The sequence below is a fragment of the Cydia strobilella genome, chromosome 1 (genome assembly GCF_947568885.1).
Source record: "Cydia strobilella chromosome 1, ilCydStro3.1, whole genome shotgun sequence".
Taxonomy (NCBI): domain Eukaryota; kingdom Metazoa; phylum Arthropoda; class Insecta; order Lepidoptera; family Tortricidae; genus Cydia; species Cydia strobilella.
The window spans coordinates 9,147,999-9,170,557 of NC_086041.1; the positions used below are offsets into that span (position 1 = coordinate 9,147,999).

General features: G+C 35.3%; 1 protein-coding gene across 2 annotated transcripts; it reads right to left on the reverse strand.

The window, feature by feature from the left end:
* Positions 1 to 250: 250 nt before the first annotated feature.
* LOC134740620 (ovalbumin-related protein Y) lies at positions 251 to 21,364 on the reverse strand. Of its 2 annotated transcripts, none has more exons than XM_063673165.1 (8): positions 21,230 to 21,364; positions 20,678 to 20,729; positions 5,533 to 5,651; positions 4,551 to 5,262; positions 3,855 to 4,060; positions 1,683 to 1,868; positions 1,136 to 1,274; positions 251 to 437 (listed from the first exon to the last, which is right to left on the reverse strand). In XM_063673165.1, exons 2-8 carry the CDS (start codon positions 20,691 to 20,693, stop codon positions 262 to 264), a joined length of 1,554 nt encoding a protein of 517 aa, XP_063529235.1. In that variant the 5' UTR covers positions 20,694 to 20,729; positions 21,230 to 21,364; the 3' UTR covers positions 251 to 261. The 2 variants fall into 2 exon arrangements, with proteins under 2 accessions (XP_063529235.1, XP_063529226.1); XM_063673156.1 differs by having other exon boundaries at positions 21,239 to 21,356.
* Between the last annotated feature and the right edge of the window lie 1,195 nt (positions 21,365 to 22,559).

Consider the following 22,559-nt stretch of genomic DNA (forward strand, 5'->3'; position numbering starts at 1 on the left):
GTCATTAAAATAAATAATGCCTTAATCTAATGACTTAAACCTACGCTGTGTACTTTCAATTATCAAATGCTTCTGGTTTACTTTCTCATAGATTTAAGATTAAAGACAATTAAATTCACAGCAAAACATCATGCTCCAAATTGAAAAAAAGAGGTTGTACAAAAACAAACAGTCAACTGACTAACGGCTTAATGCTCCCGAATTGTACTCGAATATAGTGATAGAAAAATTAAGTCTTTTGTTTCTTAAAAAAAATCTTGTTTAAATTTCGAACGGCGTCGGTGCTTCAGGGTCTATGACTTTCCCAGCAATAACAACCAAGTTGTCGAGGCGATCGATGATGAAGAACATGAAGGGTCGGTCGACGCTGAAGCGGCGTGGTTCCTTGATGCCGGACAATGGGATGTTCTTAAGAGACTCCTGGACTGCGTTAGATGCTGAAAAAATAAATGTAAATGTAACAAAAGGTTATGCGTGGTCACTTTGTGTATAATACTTCAAGATCAGATTAGTAAGCTTCCTAACTAATTGTACGATATATGTTGACTCAATGGAAACTATGAGTATCCATGCTTTAGCTAAAATCGAAAACTTAATTGTTTTGTGTGTAGTTGAATGACACCTACAATTACTTTGTACCAAAGATAGATATAACTCCGTAATAGATGGATACAGTCTAAGGAAAAAACGTGCCTCGAAAATCAAGAAAATTTGATTCTCGATCAGAGGACGCTACTAGCTTTGGCCTACTGTCGTATAGATGGCGTTGACGGTTTCATTTGTAATTTAACAATTTTGTTATTTAGCATATCAGTAAAAGAACATGGATCAAAATCATAAAAATAATTAATGCAAATAAAAAAAAACATTTATCCATATTTAAATACATTTTATCGTATTTTTATAAATCTTCATTTTTAGTTTTAAGGTGTGTCGATAGATGGCAGTGAATTTACTGGGGTTACAAAATTTACTATGACAGTACCGCTCTATCTTATTATATCCTCTTTGCTTTGTACACAAACAAATATTAAATTAATTTATTCTACAACAGTCGAAGGAACAAGATAGCATTCGTGCGAGCGAGGGAATTTACGTACGCCAAAGCTGATAAGGCTTGCAAGGATCTACATACCTGATAATTGTGACGCGGAAGTGTCCGCGTTGTCGACGCGAACCGCTACGTGCTGCACCAGCTCCTGCACGAATAGTCCCTCCGCTGAAGAAACACCAGACAGCTCGGCGTCGCGGCTGAAGATGCTGCTCACTCCGAACTGCAATATCAATTTATAAAAATAAATTATGACTCGCTCCAAAAAAATATCCATTCGTTCCGACAAGTATTAATTAATATTGTATATGTATAGTAGTGTTAAGTAAGTATTAAGTAATTATTATGGTTGGCATGGTGGATCGATGGAGGACGGGGTAGTGGAGATCGACACGCTGGGTGGACATTGTAAAGAAGGCCTGACAGGGATTTACACAGGCGCCTATTATTAGGAAGGCGGAAAATCGTGCAGAATGGAAAGGAACCTTGGTGCACAAAATAACGACCTCATGTGGCTGCGACACTTGCGGCCCTCAGTCATGAGGAAACGAGGAAGAAGGAATTGTTATTCAACAAAAGTACCAGGACGTTGCGACCACCCTCGACCCTCGGTTAATAAACTACTCAGTACCTTAGCTAAGGCTGCAACTGGCTTTGTAGTGGTCTCCACGTAGAATGTGGGCAGAGAGACCTGCAGCTCCTCGTCGCGCAAGCTGTCCTGGATGTCTTCGAGCGGCGCCGCGGGCAGGTCCGCCGTCAGCCGCGACAGACCGTCGCGGGTGCGAGGCAACACGATCAGCAAGGAGTAGCGACCGCCCTGGAAGGTGGGTTAGTAATTAGTTTGTTAATTATATATCGAATGTAAATAATTCTGTTTGTTATCATTTTATTATCACGTACTCTGAACAATAAATAATTAAAGTATCGTCGCCTAGCGGCCATAGTACAAGCTTTGCTTAGTTTGGGGCTAAGTTGATCTGTGTAAGATGTCCGCTAATATTTATTTATTTTATTTATTTAAAGCTAATGCAAAAAAAAATGCTGTAAGTTAAACACCTAATTTGCATTATCTCCAATAAAACTAAGGTAAATTTCTAAATAGTATTTTATACAATCGTGATAAGACAGCTTTTCAGTCGAGTACTCTGTGTTTTGCAGTGTGGCCTAAGTAAGGTACAAACAGCAACACTCTTAACTGTCCATCGGTGGACCTTATGCCTTTTGTAATAAGGTTTAGCAATGGACAGTTAACAGTGTGGGGTGTGGGCGATGGTACGAGATTAAAAAGCTTGATTATATCTCTATTGTACACAATACTGAACTGATAAAAAAAAACTACTTTACAACCTAAATAGGTAAAGCCGTACCACAAATATATGATCATGCGCCATGTTGCGGAATTTAATTGGAACTAATTTCTTACACTAATTTTAATGATAGGTTGTCACAGTTGTCAGTGTCATGGTGGCGGTTTACTTGAATAATGCTTAAGTGTTGAATATTAAAAAATTCCCAAAACTATACATAGTCAGGAGCGGAACATTGTTAATAATGTAAAATGTAAATAATAAACTGCTGGAAAAGAACAGTTCGGGAAATTAAACTATTTCGCTACGAAACATTTCCAAATTAATATCAGAGCTGACAGGTAAACAAATCAAAATGTCATTATAGTCTAGTTATACGACTTAGTTATTGTAGTGTTATGTTATGTTATGTTATACAAGCGAGGAATCACAGTAACAAAAATGACTGAGTTTGCAAAATATTTACTTTGCTTTGGAGAGGATCAATCTTGTTAATTGACAATGTAGCAGAACCTATGTAAGGTTACGGAATGTATACCTGCCTAGTAACATGATGACCATCATCATCATCATCATCATGGTGGCCTTTTGGTGATCAAATTTTGGATGTAGGCCTCTTCCCTTGAATGGAGTAAAATGAGATGAAATTAAAAAAAAAAACTCTGCTATAGAGCTGAGCTGAACTGATGGTGTGGTATACCATCCTGTGCACGTTGGCCGACCGGTGGGACTCGCCGTGGCTGAAGCTCTGGATGCAGCTACATGCCCCATTATGTATGAATCTGTTTTAGTGTTATGTTTGTACTAACCCTGGATTTAAGTATTAGTAATGTATGTTACTAACATACATTATGGACTTTTGTTCGAATTAAACTATTATTTGATTGATTGATTGGTTGGCTAATAGTAGTCACACCATTTGGTATGTTACGACTAATTTCTAGGTAAATCGGAGGCATCGATTACGCGGATAACGAGAGAAGGTTGTACCTCCTGAGGTCTTATGCTGCCAAAGAAAAGCAAACCAACAACAAAAAAGAAGACGCAATGAGATGATTTTGACCTATGTGTGATACGTACGAATGACATGAATTTTATATGGCAAAAAATAAAAGTATATAAGTCAAACGAGTTGCCAATCCACATTGTTCAGACTATACTGAACTGTTGCCATATGTATAAAGGAGAATTAAATAATAGTGCCCTCTTGACAATGATCATATATTCCTGGTCAGGCTTTAAGTATCTGTCTCAACGAGGTTTTTTTAGTAAAAATAATGTTGATGCCTTTTGTTCTATTCTTTAATTTGTTCTCTAGACCGAAGTCATTATAGTTGTGTCGGGACTGTCGGGAGCCCATAGTGACATGTATGTTATTATATGTAGTTTGGTACTTATACGAAATCTTAATTCAACCATTAAAGTCGACGAGTAGAAAAAAAATAATTAAAAATCAAATGACCTTTAGAAAGAATCAAATCAAATATCACACTCACATCATAAGGCAGGTCAATAGCTGAACTGTCGAGACCAGGAAGAGAGCCAGTTTTGAAGATGCCCTTAGTACACATCATCTGCACTTGCTTTTTCTCACTGTTGGACGTGTAGAACATAGCTGGCTCGACCTTTAGGAAAGGTTGTTTCCACGCGCCGCGGAAATACATCCCGTTGAAGATGAGCATCAGAGAGTTTGATGATGAAGCTGGAAATAATAAAGATACGGTTTTTTTCTGAAAGTAATTTAGTGTTCAAAAATATTTCAATACTATTTTACATGCTTCTATAATTTATTTTACGAGTAATTTGCGAAAATACTGCTTTTCTGTTTTGATATTTTTATAAAACTCCTGTAACTTAAATCCTATGTCAGCAAATACCTATGTCAACATTAGTGACTCAATTTTTTTTTCCTAAACTGAATCCAATATTTTGTATAAAGGATGACTCACGTTAGACCGGGCCGGAGCTTCCGGCGCTTCGTTTTCTATGGAAAGCATCACGTGATCACCTGTCATGTCATAGAAAAGTAAGCGACGGTCGCTCCGGCCCGGACACGGCCCGGTCTAACGTGAGTCATCCTAAAGGACATCAAGGAGGTCATCTTAAAAGCTATTCAGTTATCGATCTAGATTCTAGTCCATTGGAAATATTTAGTTTCAAACTATTAAAAAATTCTGGGTAATATTACTTACTTTTTCCTGATTTCTTTCCAACAGTATTAACAGATATACTTGAGGCAATATCGGATTTTTCCTGTAAAACCTGGTGGTGGCTATTCGCATGATTTCTAGCCTCGACAGCAACCATAGTTTCTTCTTCTTCTCCAGACTCGTCCTTTTTAGGATAAGTTTTAACAAGCTTTATTTTTTCTTTAATATTCTTCGCGGGCTTGTACTCAATTTGAGATATGTCCACTTTCTCAGGTTTATCTTCAACAGCAAAAGAAATAAACTTCTCACCAGATTCTTTAGGTGGAACAAGATCTACAATTTCCTCGTTCTTGTTACTTTCTTCAGCTTTTTTGTCGGAGATTTCAATTGTTTCATCATCATCAGTTTCAGTAGGTTTGAAGTGGTCTACGTCATTATACCTTTCTACGGATCTAACATCTGTAAGGTAATAATCTTCTAATATCTTCTTGTAGTCATCGTTGATTGTGTAATTTTTGTAGATGTAGAAATAGTTCTTTAATTCAGGTTGGTTGTATTTGTACTCGTGAGTATTCTTCAGTCTTTCCATAATGAATCGATATGTTTTTCTAATAAGGTTCGGGTCGTCTGGAAGGTGGAGGGCAGATACGAGTTGTTCCCTTGTCTGGCCCGTCGCGCCTTCGGCAAGTATGGCAAGGATAGCAGAGTAACCAAGTGGCGAGAATGCTATGTTCTTGTTATCATCGATGTAACCCTGAAATCATAAGAGGTTGATGTTCAATTTCAATACAAACCATTCTTAAGAACAAGCGTATAGGTAACGAAAAGCTTCACAATATAAAGTTTCCAATAAATATCTACAACTATGACAATAAACATAACTTGAAGCCAAATACATATTATGATTTATAATTAATGTGTAAATTCAGCTTCACTGTCAATAACTGTTTATTTGGGATAAGACTCTTTTCTCTTTGCGGCAATTGCGATTTATAAACAATATCAAGGATATTGAATGTTTTACCTGGAATATGGCAGTGGATAGTTGGTTGGTGGCTTCCCCGACGAAGCCGGTGGTCTTGGGCGGGGCTCGGCCGCGCCGCACCCACCGCGCGTTGTTCAGACCCACCGCGAGGCATAACACTGTAAATTACGAAAAGTGTGACGTTTCAAGTTGTTTCAAGTAGGGTTGTACCTACATGACTGAAAAATTCAGAGGCGGAAGTTAAAGTACCCTTGAGGTAAATATGCAATAAGATAATTAGGTTTTTATATAACTCTCAATTTCAAATTTAACAACCCTACCAAAAATCTGGTGAGTTAAAGTAAAAAAAACGGACAAGTGCAAGTCGGACTCGCCCACCGAGGGTTCCGTCCAAATTTTTATTATTTGTTGTTATAGCCGCAACAGAAATACATTATCTGTGAAAATTTCAACTGTCTATCACGGTTCATGATATACAGCCTTGGTGACAGACAGACAGACGGACAGTGGAGTCTTAGTAATAGGGTCCCGTTTTTACCATTTGGGTACGGAACCCTAAAAAACAATAAAGCCTATTGGGTTTTAAATCTATTACCTTCGCCAAAAATTCAAGAAATAACTGTAAAACACAATTTCGCCATTTACGTACAGTCAAGTGTAAAAATATGGGTGCATATAACTTACTCAAAAATATGTCCTGTAGTTCGTAATTCGCTGACATAAGAGCTATGGGACATATTTTTTTGAGTATGATGTGTGCACCCATATTTTTACACTTGACTGTACTTAAGAGGAGGGAAATTTTTCAGACTCATTGAGGTTTAATTTTAGGTATAGGGTATACTGTTTTCGAGTAAAATAGTAAATTTCTCGTATCTTTAAGACACGAACATAGTAAGGCCTAAAGCGATTTATTACTAATTTACTACTAATTAATAATAATATCCCTCTGTTGTGAAGATACCAAATATTGCTTTTTATATAAGTTCAACGTTAAAACAATTAAAAACTGTCAAAATATACGATTATTTTGCAGGCCTTAATACCCTGCTAGTGTTGAATAAGGTACAAAATAGTACTTATATAAAACTTGTATTTTTCAAGTGTCGTAATATCTTTATAGCACAATCGGATTAAGTAATGTTGCCTTACACCATATTTTCATAGAGAACGTATATTTAGAGTAAAACGCAAATTTCTCCAGGATGGTACACATTTTCCAAGATGGCTGCGATTACTCGAGGTCCCCAAATGTCAAATAGTGTGGACATGAAAAAGAGACCTTTAATTAACATACATACCAAATTTCATATCTTTGGAAGGATTTCGAGGTGAGACTTAATCCGATTGTGCTATTACAACAATTTGGGATATGAAGACACTTAAACAAATGAGGAACCTATATTGAGTGAGTTTTACATAATATCCTGTTTATTAGTTTTAAAGATATTTCATTGTAATATTTATTTAAAAGAAAAAACCTTAATAACATTAAATATTATCCTGTGGCCCCACACTAGGCTATATGCCTGTCACGTGGTAGTCGGATTCGCAAATTACAACCAAAGGTTAAGTAAAAAACTAGGTGACATTAATAGAAGTAATAATTAAAGAAATTAACTAATTTAAAGAAAGAAAAATTAAAGAAAAAGTATGTGTGTGTGTGTGTGTGTGTGTGTGTTGGGTGCATGTACATAGATTGTTAGCATACGTAAGTGATTAGGTGACGACCTTCAGCAGCATTTCAGTCTGACTGTAGTTAAGACTTTTCAATCAGTTCTTAATTACGAATTTTGCTTCAAGAGGAGACTTTTTAGATATGTTGCAGGCCTTTACCACTGTATTGTAAATATACATGCAGGGAGTTAGGCAAACGCCTCGCGAATGCGGATTTTGTGATGGGAGTAGGAAATTTGAATTTTGAATTACGGATTAGGGTAAGATATTCTCCGGAATTTATAGTTTTTCGATGCACGTGAGTTGCAACTCGTAGGATCAATAATTGCCTCACACTAAGAACATCCGCGTCTTTATAAAGGGTGACCGTTGAAAACCACCGAGGCTTCCCAAGCATGACCTTGAGCACAAACCTTTGGGCCCTTTCGAGAGGCAGTAGTGCAGAGCTAGTGGAGCCACCCCATACGCCAATGCAGTAAGACAGGATGGATTCGCATATCGAAGTGTATGCAATTTTAAGCAATTCCCTCGTAGCAGAATTTCGTAGCAGCTTCATAATAAATATCACCTTTCTGACTCTAGTAGACAATATTTCGATGTGCTTTTTGAAATTAAGATTTTCATCAAGCGTAACGCCCAGATACTTTACGGCCAATTACTAACCACACCGAAAACTCTACTCGAGTGACTGGCTGAATCGTCGTCTGCATTGGCACGAGAAAACTTGAGATATGGCCGTGAGCTGGGGGCAGAAGAAGCCGTTTTATGAAAGCATAAGTATTTTGTTTTTGAAATATTAAGTGAGAGCAGGTTGTTAGCGAACCACTTGGTAATCACAGACAAACCTGTCTCCGCTACCGCAAAGCATCGTTCCCAGGCCACATCGTGAAACAGCAGAGCAGTATCGTCTGCGTAGCAGATAATTTCTGCCTAGCTGACGGGCAGAGAAATTAAGTCATTGAGGTAGATCAGAAATTAGGGTGGGACCGAGGATGCTTCCCTGCGGCACACCGAAGGTTATCGGAGCTGAGTTACTGACTAAAGTGCCAAGTCTTACACACTGCTGCCGGTTTGTAAGGTAGCTTTTGAACCAGTTCCATGCGATACCGCGAATGCCTAACAGTTCAAGCTTCCTTAGCAATATCGGTATTGAGACAGTATCAAATGCCTTAGCCAGATCTAAGAAAATTCCCACGCAGGATTCTCCTCTATCAAGATAGGAAGACACAAGGTTAACCAGTAAGGTGGCGGCTTGTTCAGAAGATCTGTTTTTCCGAAAACCATATTGTCTTTGGGAGAGCAGGTGTTCTGATTCAAGGAAATTGATTAGTTGATTATTAATAATCTTTTCCAGCATTTTAGATAGACTGCTGAGAAGAGAAATAGGGCGATAATTCCCGGGGCAGCTCTTGTCACCTCCTTTATGAACGGGAACCACTGCAGCTACTTTCCAACACTCCGGAAAAGAGCCCGATGAAATGCTGAGGTTAAAAATATGTACGAGTGGTTTGACGATATAGTTTTTTAGATTTTTTAAGATACGAGTGTTTATTTTGTCAGGGTTTAAGGACATGATTAATTTCTCTACTTCAGTATCGTCGGTAGGATTTAAAAAAATAGATCTAAGAGGGGAGTTGGTTAAAGCTACTTCAGTCGCAAGTGACATCTCACTCGTGTTTTTATCAGAGAGTATAACATTTGCTAGGTTTTTGCCCACTGATGAGAAAAATGCATTGGTGTGATTGAGAGAGTCAGAAAAGTTAGGCTTGATGGTGGCTAGTTCATTGTTGGCCTTATATGCCTCTCTTACCTTAGGTGATGTTAAAAGCAGTAGGTATGTGTCACATGGTAGCAAAACTATTTCCACCTTGGGCGTTAACACTTGAATCCCTAAGTTCAGGATTCAATGTTAGAATCCCTCGCTACGCTCAGGATTCAATTATAGAAAACTTCGCTTCGTTCAGGATTCAATGTACGCCTACGCCGTAAATATATCATTTTGCTCTCTTGCTTGCTTTAAAAAAACAAAAATAGCGATTTACTCTTACAGACTGAGACTATATTTTATCCAAGAAGAGGTAATTCCTGAAATACCTACTTTATTATGTCCAAAGTATTATACTATACATACACTACAACCATAATACTATCATAACATTAAACACACTTTAAACTCAGTCAAACATAAAAATCTGGTATAATAAAATTAAAATAGCCGCTAAAACTCGCTGGATTGCAGGTCGAGTCTATATCTGTGTCGTTTTTTTGAATCCTCGTAACTTTGGTTTGGATTATACCAGAAAAACAAAATTCTCGGGATATGATGTCAATAGTGAACTTATTAAGCATAAACAATTTCAATTGCATAGCTCTTATACTTTAGATTTTATTCATATTTAACAAACCCCGATTTCGTCATTGATTCACTCACTCACTCACTCACTGATGATCATAACCTTTAGTGTACTTGCTGAAATCCTATAAAGCTGAAATTTGGTATGTAAGATAGTCTTAGTACACAAACAACAAAAAAATTCAAATACTTAAAACTTTTAGCCCCCTAAGGGGGTGAAAATATGTAGATAGTTTTTGTTATGGGGAAGGATAACCGCAAAATCACCCCGTAAGGGTGAGAAGGGGGTGGAAAAGGGCGTTAGAGGGGGAAAGGGGGTTGAAGTTTGTAAGGGGAATCAGTTTAAAGCAGATTGTATAAAAGATGCCCCCAGATACGTATTTCAGAATTTTTAATAGTAAATTACGCCCTTTAAATAAGGAGATGGAAGATTGTCATATGTATAATAAGCAACTTACAAAAATAACTGAAATCCCACCACGATGAAGGCTCGCACTGTCAAAAAGTTATCAGATCTCTTGTAGAGCTTCTAACTCTACAAGCCCTAACTTAAACAAACCTTAGACCTTAATTATAATAATAAAATGTGAATGTGGCTCTAGCGACTAAACGGTGACTGCCTTTTTCGCTGATAATGCTCTACGCAGCGTTAAACTTACCGTTTCTCACGTATGTAATGTAAGATCAAGTATAGTACTTAAACTTATTACGGAGTAAGGTAAAATGGTCCTACTTTGCTCTAATATTAGCTCCACTTTAAGGAAATCACTACACAGTATAAAACAAAGTCGCTTTCCGCTGTCTGTCTGTCCCTATGTATGCTTAGATCTTTAAAACTACGCAACGGATTTTGATGCGGTTTTCACCTATCAATAGAGTAATTCTTGAGGAAGGTTTAAATGTATAATTTGTAAAGGTTTTGTGTAACCCGTGCGAAGCCGGGGCGGGCCGCTAGTTTTGAATAATTTTTAAACTGTTAATTATTAAATATTCAGACGAATTGAATATTAAGAACTACATCTTATGTAACATATTTTATCGGTAAATCAACTTTACGAAATAATGCTTTATATAAAAAGAAGCTATGAATAAGGAGCACAAAATACCCATTGTTTGGGGTATTTTTGCTCCTACCTATAGTTTACTTAGGGGTGCAAAGTTACCCCGTTGTGCGCCAAATTAATAGGCCCCGCCAACAAAACAGAGATTAATTTAATGACTAACGTAGCAATTCAATATATATATGCAGAAATATTATGTTTGAATATATTAGACGTTGTCCTTTTTTTTAATTGGAGCATAGTTACCCACCAACGAGCAAAGTGGGACCATTTTACGGTAGCTATAAATCTGGCTATAACAATTATTATTATATGCAAAACTGTAACCTTATTTACTCATCTGCTTTCGTCTTTTGGATATTAGAAAATGTCATTATTATAATACATATCTAGAGATATTACTTATTCTGTGCTACAGATGCCAGCCCTAGTTGTAAATATCGCTCAAAAGTCGTGAGATGATCGCAGATAATATGCTACGGTAATGGCGAACTGGAGCATGGTATCTGTAGGTTAACTTAGAATCACTTACAGTCAAACTAAACGAAAATTTGCCGTTCTTTGAACTAGAATTTCTAGTGATTATTATAATCTACTGTCATCTGTAAGAGATTTGAAAACTACTGGCTCTTAGGCAAAGGTGGAGTTTAACCCCAAAAGTAAGTAACTCACAGACAATTATATAAACTTGTTTTTTTTGCATGCCGAGTAAAGTTAATATGACTACGAATTCTCCGTTTATATGATAAGTGCTATATTGAAATAAAACGGCGCGGTCGTATATCGCAAAACAATAATACCAGTTGGAATTTACAAGTTGACTAATAGGTAGTTTGCAATTTTAATAAGGCAAGTTTTTTTTTACAAACTATTATATATTCTATACGATTTGAGCTCTTAATAGGTTCGTAAAATACGGTTTGAGATTGAGGTGGTTATGTTAATTCATCTTTTTGAAGCAAATTTGCAATGTAATTTTACTTAACCCTTCAAGTGGCAGGTCGCCGGCTCGTGGTCGATTAAGTCAACGCGAATTTATTTTGTTACCTTTATTTACCGACGTTTCGACACAGGTTTCACTGGTCGTAGTCGCGAATAAAGGTAACACAATAAATTCGCAATAGACCCGACTTTAAATGCGATTTAATATAAAAATATATGATTTAATATTAGTATGTCTCACAACAGTTTAAATTCGATTTAATGTAAGTCATTTAAATTTAACTTTGATTAATAGGCTATTTGACTAATTTTTGAAAATGGTTTAAAAATTATTGTTTATGACTTAATAATTACACTACATTGATATTTTCGTGAAATTTCCTGTAATAAATATAAAAAAACAATGTTAGTTTATTTATTTTGGACGCGCCTTAAACGCTGTTTTTGCAAAGGGGCTAATCACGTGACACGTCACTCACAAGTAAACTCAGTCAATGACCTTAGTTACTCTTATTTATGGTTATGTGCATTGAATTCATTATTTCACTGTAAAATGGTATATAAATGGTGTATAGTGCCGCAACAATGTTCAAGTACGACTATAAAAAATCCAGACAAATCGTTTGTTTCCATTCCAACGAACCCCAAAAAAAGAAAAATGTGGTTAAAACTAGCGCAAAGAGACCCAAAGAGCATTTTAGCGCATACAAATGTTTTTATGTGTGAAAACCACTTCGATGCTTACATTTATTTAACTGTAAATATGGTAAAACTATGAAAACGGATTATAACGCGTATATTGAATTTATAATACATCCCAACGTTTCGAACCCTTTACAGTGTTCGTGGTCAACGGGTGACTGAGGAAAAATTACAAAGATATAATCCGTTTTCATAGTTTTATTTCATGAGTAACTATCGCGGTAACCGAAGACAATATTATGTAAATATGGTAATTAAAGCAGCGGATTTCGTTGTATTTAACGAAACAAGATCTAGGTATTTAATGTTTTACTACATAACCTCATAACTCATAACATAGCTCTTTCAGCATTAGTAGGTAGTTAGTAGCATACTTTTTCTTTTAAACTAGTGCAGTATGGAGATACTATTCTCGTCATCGTATTCTATATATATATATATATATATATATATATATATATATATATCGTCGTCGTATTCGTATCATCAAAATCGAAATGTTCGTAAATAAACAATCTTTACGTAGGTATACTCACACAGCTGTTTTTACATTTCTAAGTTCCGCAGCATAGTAATCCGGATTATCTTTAAAGAAAAGTGCAACCAATAATGCGTCTATGTCTGGTAGGTTGCCGCTATCAGCTTTCACATATTTCGGCTCCATTTTGAGATTCTTATGAATATTGTGCCACTAAATATACGGATAAATCGGAATATATCAGAAAACTGTGGAACAATAACTAAAATTAACTAAATACAAATAAAACAGTTAAAACACTCAAGACAATCAAGAATGTTTACCCGCGTGTGACGTCATCCGAGCGTTGACCAATCACAGAGCGTTCACGTCCCTGATGAAATTTCAAAAAATAATAAATTTTCTTTCGTTTATTTTCCAAAAAATAAACAATTTACATTCAAATAGTGAAATATACTTTATTAGTTTATTCTCTTTCAGGATGACAGCAATTCGTTATATATTTTTAATGTTGTCAAATACCATAGGGTATTTGTGGTAAAATCAAAATTCCAACTACTAAAAAATTACGTTGCCACTTGAAGGGTTATCCTAGTCCTAGATAATAAACCAACTAATAGGTGGTTCCTTTTTAAGCGCATGATAAATTAAAAATAATTTGACAAGGAGGTATATATGTACCTATTGGTAATAAATAATAATGTTAAACCGACACCTATCTTCTGAAATTTGTTATGAAGAATTAAAAATGAATTTCATTTGGCAATATACTTACATAATTCTTATCCCTACTACTACTAAATCCGCTTAGTGTCAATGTGTCTATAAATTTATCTATGTACACCTCCGAGAAAACAAGTTTATTAGTGAATTAGTCTTAAATGCCGTTCAGTATTCTCAGGTTAACCAATTATTTAGCACATCGTCCGCTAAACCCACACAACACGGCAATAAAGAATTAACGAGATCTCGATATAACTGTCTCGATCATTAGGTGCCTAGTGGGTCGAGCTAGCGGTACCGATGCGAATGGTGCAGTGCAGCTGCAATGCAATGCCTCTTTAACCTCAAAAAATATATAACAATAGGACACAAAACACGCAGATTTCTAGTGCAGTTCCTGCATGTTTTTGTTTAAACTACCTATTCAATTTCTAGTTAGGACTTTGGGACCTCACACCCATTTAGACATTTTTTACATGGCGGATATTTCCCAAAAATGTCCCTACCTACACATATTAAATGATACAATTGTTTAAAAAATATATGGACATAAAAATTTTATAAACATCTAGGTATTATCTACCAAAAAGGTATAAAAATTGCTTTATTCCATTCCTTGCATTACCTTATTTAAGTTATTACATATAATAATAATATAATTATTTATTCAGATAACTAGGATCCATTACGGTTAGGTACACGGTGACTTAAAATCTATTGTTAATATTTAAAATACTAAATTAATTAATTTAATGAAATAAAAATACATATGTTAATTTTAAGTTTATTATGTCAATATTATACTTATTCCAATTTAATATACTTATACATGCATTACAGATTTTAGTAATCGTTTTGTAAATTATTGTTTTTAATTTATTTAATGTTTTTAATCTATTGTTTTGAATTTAACGAAACTGCTGACATACGATTGTAATTTAATAATTTTGAATGTAATTTTGATTGTCAAGGTTATTTTTCATATTCAATTATTCATAATGTAAGAAACCGACCAAGTGCGAGTCGGACTCGCGCACCGAGGGTTCTGTACATTACATAATTTTAAAAATGTATTTTTTATGTGAAACGTGAGTGAAAGGTAAATTGCGGTTTACGATTTATGACGTATTAAAAAAAACTATTTACCAGATCTCGTTCAAACCAATTTTTGGTGGAAGTTTGCATGGTAATGTACATCATATATTTTTTCAGTTTTATCATTCTCTTATTTTAGAAGTTACAGGGGGGGGACTCATTTTATCACTTTGGAAGTGTCTCTCGCGCAAGCTATTCAGTTTAGAAAAAATATATATTAGAAACCTCAATATCATTTTTAAAGACCTATCCATAGATAGGCCACATTTTGAGTTTCAGTTCCAAGTATGGGGGACCCCCAAAATTTATTGTCTTTTTTTTGTGTGTGAAAATCTTAATGCGGTTCACAGAACACATCTACTTACCAAGTTTCAACAGTATAGTTTTTATAGTTTCAGAGAAAAGTGGCTGTGACATACGGACGGACAGACAGACAGACATGACGAATCTATAAGGGTTCCGTTTTTTGCCATTTGACTACGGAGCCCTAAAAACTGACAATCACAATATAAATTCATAAGAATTTACCATGTGTCATTTTAAGTGCAATTGTACATTGTGAGATAAATAAATCATATCATATCATATCATATTTCACGTAATACTTATTTTCTTAATATTTATATTTAATTAATTTTAATGTAAGGACCGCTTGATGTAGCGGTGAAACAGGTATGATAAATGCCAAATTCAATTTTATTCATGCAAATCGGTAATTCAGGTGTAGCTGCATAAATGCATTAGACCATTTAGACCTTTTATGAACTGATTTTCTGTTTTACGGCCCATTTCTCGGCTTCATCTAAGCCAATGTAATTGAATTTCATACTATTATTATAAACAAGAAGCATCTTTTTTAAACCAATAAATGCAGTAGAACCTCTTCCGACCTGCACCAACGCAGTACAATAACAACTGAACAAAGCATTAGAAAGCAATACGAGGTTTAATAGCCCACGAGATTGCAGCGGCTGCCATCAGGCACGCACCAGCCAGTCACGCTTGCTCAGAGCAACGGTTCTTGGATAAAGCTGGACTTCCGAGCAAAGCGGCTCTGTCGCAACAGCCGCATCGTCAGAGCCGCTGCGTCAGTGTCGCAGCGGTAACTGTAGCTGACGCAGATTAGCTTCCATCGGCGCGACTCCGGCGACAGTCGCGGTTGTTATTCCATACGGTGCAGGCGTGTATAATATGATGAACCGATCAATTATGAAATTATTATTAGAAGAAGATGACGATCTTCTGCTTCGTTACTATTATAATATGGAGCGAAGCCTACCCAACTCAATTTTCAAAAGTATCTTCTTGATAAAAAACCATCTCCAACCATCTTGATAAATAACTACGAGAACAATCAAAATTTCAGGAGCTTTTGTCAGTTTAATAAAAAACAGTTTTATTTTATTTTATCAATGGTACATAAAGAACTTGCGCCAAAAACATCAAGAAACATCGCACGGCCGCAGCGCTATCACTGAGCGATACTGACGCTGCGACAGTGACGTTGCGGTCGGAAGTAAGTTCATACATTTCCATACTGCATAATACTATCGCTCTGTCGCCGCGTCAGTGTCGCTTCGTTAGTGACGCCGGAGCCGCTTTGCTTTGAAGTCTACCTTAAGGTATTATAATGCATGTACCTACTTATCTTAAGCAAGGGGGGAAAACAAGGCAGTATTCCTCGGCAGTTTAAGTACCTAAGTATCCTAAATCCTTTCTTGATAAAAAAAAACCTTGCTTCACTATCTCGTTTCACCTTTGAAATAAACTAGAAGTAGGAAAGGTAGGCTCTAAGTAAAGCAAAAGCGCAGGCGGTGAACGCACTTGGCTGACCCTGTGCTATTGTACTCTCACGGATGCAACGGTACCGACAGACCAACATGTACCGCTTTCTTCATTTTATTACTTAACTAGTACACTAATTTTTGTTGTTCATATTCTTATAGGTATTTTATCCATAAGATTAAATATTTAAAATTAAGAAAAATATAGCAAAGGCATTAGGGATACATAAATATAGATTTCTGTTTGTATTTCAATTGTAATACTTACAAGCTAAAGGGGTGGTTCGCCTTAAATCGATCACTATCATAAATTAGGTCCCAGTTCTCTCTGGTCATTTGATTCGATTGAATCAACTAGAGACTGAATCATTATTCTGTCCTAACTATCACATAGAAAATTTATAATGCTTGTGATTGTCATGTACCTATAGTATGAATTTTCTCAAATGATTTTTACGCCTCACACTCTAATCTGTTAAACAAAAGCCTTTGTTTCTTTTGTTCAGCGGTTACCAATGCTACCGCTACTGACTGAACGGGAACAAACTCGTTTAAAAATACATTTTACCTTCTTATTTATATGGTTCAAATGTATGTAGCAGCTCTGTATTCTGAGGCCACACAGGCAAGTCAACCGATCGTTCTTCATTATCCAAATCACAGAATATACTTATAATAGTACTAGGTACAGAGGATTCACTCCCTAACAGAACGCGACTACTACGCGCAAGGGGGCGCAAACGCGTGCAGGCGTCCGTTCCATAGCGGTGTGCGGCAATTACTATGGCAAAACCTCAAAATTGAGGCTGCCGCAGGTACTTGTAGCGACGCGACGAAATCGCGGAGTGAGACACGCCTGCCCAAACTCGATATCTCAGAATGATCTGTTACATTTTGAACTTTAATACTACCACGATAGTTGCTTTTTAACGACATGGTTGCTTTGACACACGCTCGGCACGCGACTTTTGTTTAACGGATTAGGGTCTGAGGCCTAAAAATCATTTGAGAAAGTTCATACTATACCTACAATAACATTATAAAATATTACTGAACTAAAAATTGTTATCGATAAAATTTTGGGTGTAAAAATAAAGTATAATGTTCGTGTGCATTTTAAAATGTTCCTGCAGACCGTACGCAGCGATCGAGCGCATACCGCCTGAGAAAGCAATCTCGGGGTCTAGTACAAGTACTTACCACCCGCGCGAGGCTGTACGGGACCGGGACCGTTCCACTCCGATCCGTACTGCAGCAAGGAACAAAATAAACTTGGCCGTTAATAATCTTTTACCTCACCAGCTGGTAAAGGCTCTCTTGGTAGTTCAAAAACTGATAAGAAAGTTGCATTTTATTCACATTTGTGGCAAATAATCAAATGCAAATTTTAGTTGTTTTCTTATGATTGCTGGTAGAATTCACTTTTAAATGATAATTTTAAATGATAAATATTTAATCAAATTCATTTTGAATAGACTTGCTTTGATTTTGTTTATTATTTTATAGTTAGTAAGTTGAATTTTTTTGTGTTTCACTCGGTGCCAAAATTTCTTTAACTCTCGTGCCTTAAAACCCTCGCAACGCTCAAGATTCCATTTTTCGAATCACTCGCTACGCTCGTGGTTCAATTTTGGAATCTTTCGCTTGCTCGGGTATCAATATTAGCACGAGAAGTTAAACAACAACTTTGCCCCCTTGTAAAACAAATAACTAGTTGTAGGTATATTTGTAAGTGTGTGAGATTATAGTCTGTATCTTTAGGTAAGTATTTAAATGAATGTAAACAAACCACAATTAGATATTTTATTGAGCAAGTAAATTCTTCAAGTCAGTTAAATTTACCTCGATGTGCGAAAACTTACAGAAGTTTTACCACGATATATTACTTACTCAACGTATCAACGAAGCTGCTATAATCGTGCTAGTTTGTTAATAGGAATATATCAGGATGATTTGATTAATTACTAGTAATTTTGTTTTGAAATAGTATATGCTATTACTTCGCCCTAGTAAACGACTTAAAACGAGATCGAATATTTAGCCATTTGAGGGTGGATGAAAACATTAATTAAACACGATTCAATAAAAATTGGTTAAACCCAGAACGATGAGGAACGAAGATCCAGGCAGTTTTTCTATTTGGTTGGTTAACTGATAAATATTTCAAGTACCCGAAAATGTAAAAACACATTGTTTACATTTATTTAACTACCTAAAGATACAGACATAGTAACAGTTTTTCCCCAATTTATTTTCTTTCGTTCTATAAACTATATGATAATAAGTGATGTCCCTGCCAAGGAAAATAATTTTTTTACGCAGGGTATGTCATGGATTTGGGGTGTGTTAAAACACTATTGAATTTTATAGTACGTATCAAAGTAGCGAGGATTTAATACTACCATGAAATACACACAATACAAGAAAGTTAAATGGATTTAATACTACCATGAAATACACACAATACAAGAAAGTTAAATGGATTTAGTAAAACTTGAGAAAGTTAGAAACCTCAGTAAGCATTTTCACTTTATACGTACTCGTTATGTTTCTACACGAACATTAATACTGGTTTTATTATAATGAAACCACGTATTACACTTTAACGATATCCTGTGCAATGTCACGAGGTGCATAAGGGATGTAAGAAACCACTTTCAAATTCAAATCAAGTACTTACAACTTGTTATCGTCTGACGTACATACTTACCATACAATCTAATACATAAATGTATAGATATAGATTTATGATATAAGTCATATAACTGAGTTACATCTATTTACAATAAATGTATCTATTTTTTTAAATCTTTAATCAACAAAACCCAAATTGAGCGGTATGTGTGCTAGTTATGAGCTTTTAAAAAAATTGCTTCGTGATTTTCTTATCCATAAGCACTTAGCATCATGTTCGTTAGAAGCACGTGTCAGATCCTCTTTTAATTTAAATGTTGTGATTTGATAAAATTCTCAACAACCCGACCATGCTTCTCAAGATGAGCTCACACGACCTTAGCTTAGGTAACTTCCATAAATAGACTCGTATCGTATTAAGTGTGCTTCACTGCCAGCGAATCAATTTGACTAAGTCTGAAAATATAAATAAGGTTTTTCGTACATATGTGACAAAATACCTTCTCAAGCGGGAGCCAAGCAATAAATGACTAAAATAGGGTCAATATCAACGACCATATAAATGTAAATACATACCAATACATATCAATGTATGATCTGTACTTAATCATATACCTCTAAAAGGTACAGATCTACCGCAATAACAACTAGTATTCTAACAAGCAGATCGTATAAGCATTTAAATTCTTGTTTCGAGGTATTTATCCCGTTAGCAGGGTTCGTCCAGCGTTACAGTATTAGGTATATAAGTAAATATCAAAGTTGGTATCAGAAGATATGATGAATTTGTTATGAATATGCTTCGCATGGTTCATAATAATGAATGCGCCCCTAACGAGAAGCAGTTAGCCAAATTTTATTAGCACGTCGGTATACTTATTCTGTATTCGATCGAACTACCATCTGTAGCTAACGCAGTGCCGTTACCCGTAAGCGTAACAATCGTTTAACGTTGACATTAATAATTTGTTCGCTACTACCTATACCTAATACTTCGTTTTTTAGCATTAGGAAGAAGGTAAGGTCAACCGGGTTAAATGCGTCCTTCTAAACGGAATAATTTAGAACTAGGTATTGCAACCCTCTCTTTTCGTAGTGTGGGTACCGTTAATAAAATAAAAATATCTAGTTTATTATATTACTATACGTAGATATACTAAGTTTAGTTGATCGATTTGCATTACTTACTATAAAAATGATTGTTTTCTTTTACCATATTTGGAATTTATTTTTACTTGCAATATTCGTACGCAACTTAACAAAGTATGTGCATATTATGTAAATTGAATTGAATTCAAAGTCTGGCCGCAATTTTATAGTGAAACTGCCCCTGGCTAAAGTGTATACCTTTCTTAGGTGCGTTTATTTGTCTTGTTATAAGATATCGTTTTACCAAATTCCAAGCCTAGAATCCCCTTGGTTTGGCTAGAAGTTAAAAAAAATGGTTTTATTTTTTGTAGCTAAACTAGTTTGAGTTTGTTAGAATCGTTTGTTGGGAGTGGGTACATGATTCTTGAAAGAAAATTACAGTCGGAGATAAAATATATATACCTATATCATCATTAAAAAAAAAATTTTTGACCAAAAAAATCTGCTGTGCGATCACTGACATATAAAAACTGTGTACCTATGACGTAGGAAGTCGTTTGTTTTGTGTCTTTTACTTGGTATATACAATATGAGTAAAAGGTTAATAAAATAATTCTGTGCATGTGTTTAATATTTGAAAACTCACCAAATAGTATTCGCATTATGAAGAACTGTGATAGTTGTGATACGTCCTAGCCCTGAAAAAAAATAATATCGTTATTTCATACTATTCACAAAATACAGCTAGGTACAGAATGAACTCTTGATTAAAAAATATGGCACCCTTAATAAGCCATTCTGACATTCGAAGCATAACAGACTACCTCAAAAACCTGGAGTAGCTTTTTATTTATTTAGGAAAAAAAGAAGCATCGATTAAGATTCAGACAGGATCCGGTTTGAGAAAAATATTTTAAAACAAGTTCGCTACATAATTTAGCTTTTCTGATTTTCGTGTTCTTCGCCGAACTATCGAGAACCTACGTAAATTTATATATCTAGATATAGGTATACTAGGCAGATAACTTATCTATCTCTTTTTTTTATAATTAGCTAACACACATTCTATTGTTTTCTGGGAACTAGTTGTTCAACTGTTTTAGTAGAAAATATACATATATATTAAATCCGTTAATTCGAACAAACCTGACCTACATAATTTAACTCGACGTGATTGGCCAGCATTCAAAATACTTACACCACTGACCACTTGGAACACAAACGCACCACTCTTTCAGTCCAACAAAATCACAATTTTTTATATTATTTTTTAAACGTCAAAATGCGCGGGAATCGTGCAGCCGCGCCCGGAGCGTGCTCAATCGAGAATGACGTGCACGGAAGCTGGTACACTCCGTTTTATATATATGTATAGACGTTTAACAGTTATGTTTGTGTTGGCTTTAAAGTCTTTAGAGCTGGCACAGCTATGTAATACTAAAAAAACCGACCAAGTGCGAGTCGGACTCGCGCACCGAGGGTTCCGTTCTTTTTAGTATTTGTTGTTATAGCGGCAACAGAAATACATCATCTGTGAAAATTTCAACTGTCTAGCTATCACGGTTCATGAGATACAGCCTGGTGACAGACAAGCGGACAGACGGATAGACGGACAGCGGAGTCTTAGTAATAGGGTCCCGTTTTTACCCTTTGGGTACGGAACCCTAAAAAGTGTTAATAATATTTACCTAATAAATATCATAATCATAAAATTTAACTTGAACTTTTGTTTTATGTCACTCCTCGCCAGGTGCTTCATCAACTACAAGTTTATACAGTAGGTAAACTATAGGGTATTAAATTACCGCGTTAATAACCGGTGTTTCAAAAAACACCTGGCAAGATTTATATTTTATTTCATTAGTACACCTCATGGTAATCATTCCAGTTTAACATGATTATAATTATAACTTGGATTGGATGCGAAAAAAATAGCTATTTTGAAAGCGTATTAATCGCCATGTCTAAACTTTTAATGTATATTATATATTGCATGCAAAATCGCATAAAAATGCAAAACAACGGAGAACTGGCGCCGAAAGCCAAAAAAACTGTCCTTGTTGATACGCAACTAAATAAAAATGGGTTAACTCTTAATTAAATTAAACAACTAAGCAGTTCGTTAGTGATTGTCTTGTGATCTGTGGTTATTGGGAATTAAGTTCAATTAATTAAATAACTAAGTAGGTACCACTTTACAGCTTTTCTGGGTCAAAGCAAAAACAAGAAAACAAGTAAACAAGTATTTGTAAATAACTTTATAGATATCTCTTAGATTTTTTTTTATTTTTTTTCTAAATTAGTTTATTATAATTTAGGATGACAGCAATTCGTTATACAATTAACTTTCTTAGTTTTAATTAACAATCAATTTGGTTATAACAGTCAATCTTTCATACTCTAAAAATTATACTAAATTACATTAAATTAAATCAAATACCTCTTAGATTGATATATACCTAATGAAGAATAGAGAATTTCTCTTGTGATGAAAAATACCATTACTTAGCCGTAGCCAAATGGCAAAA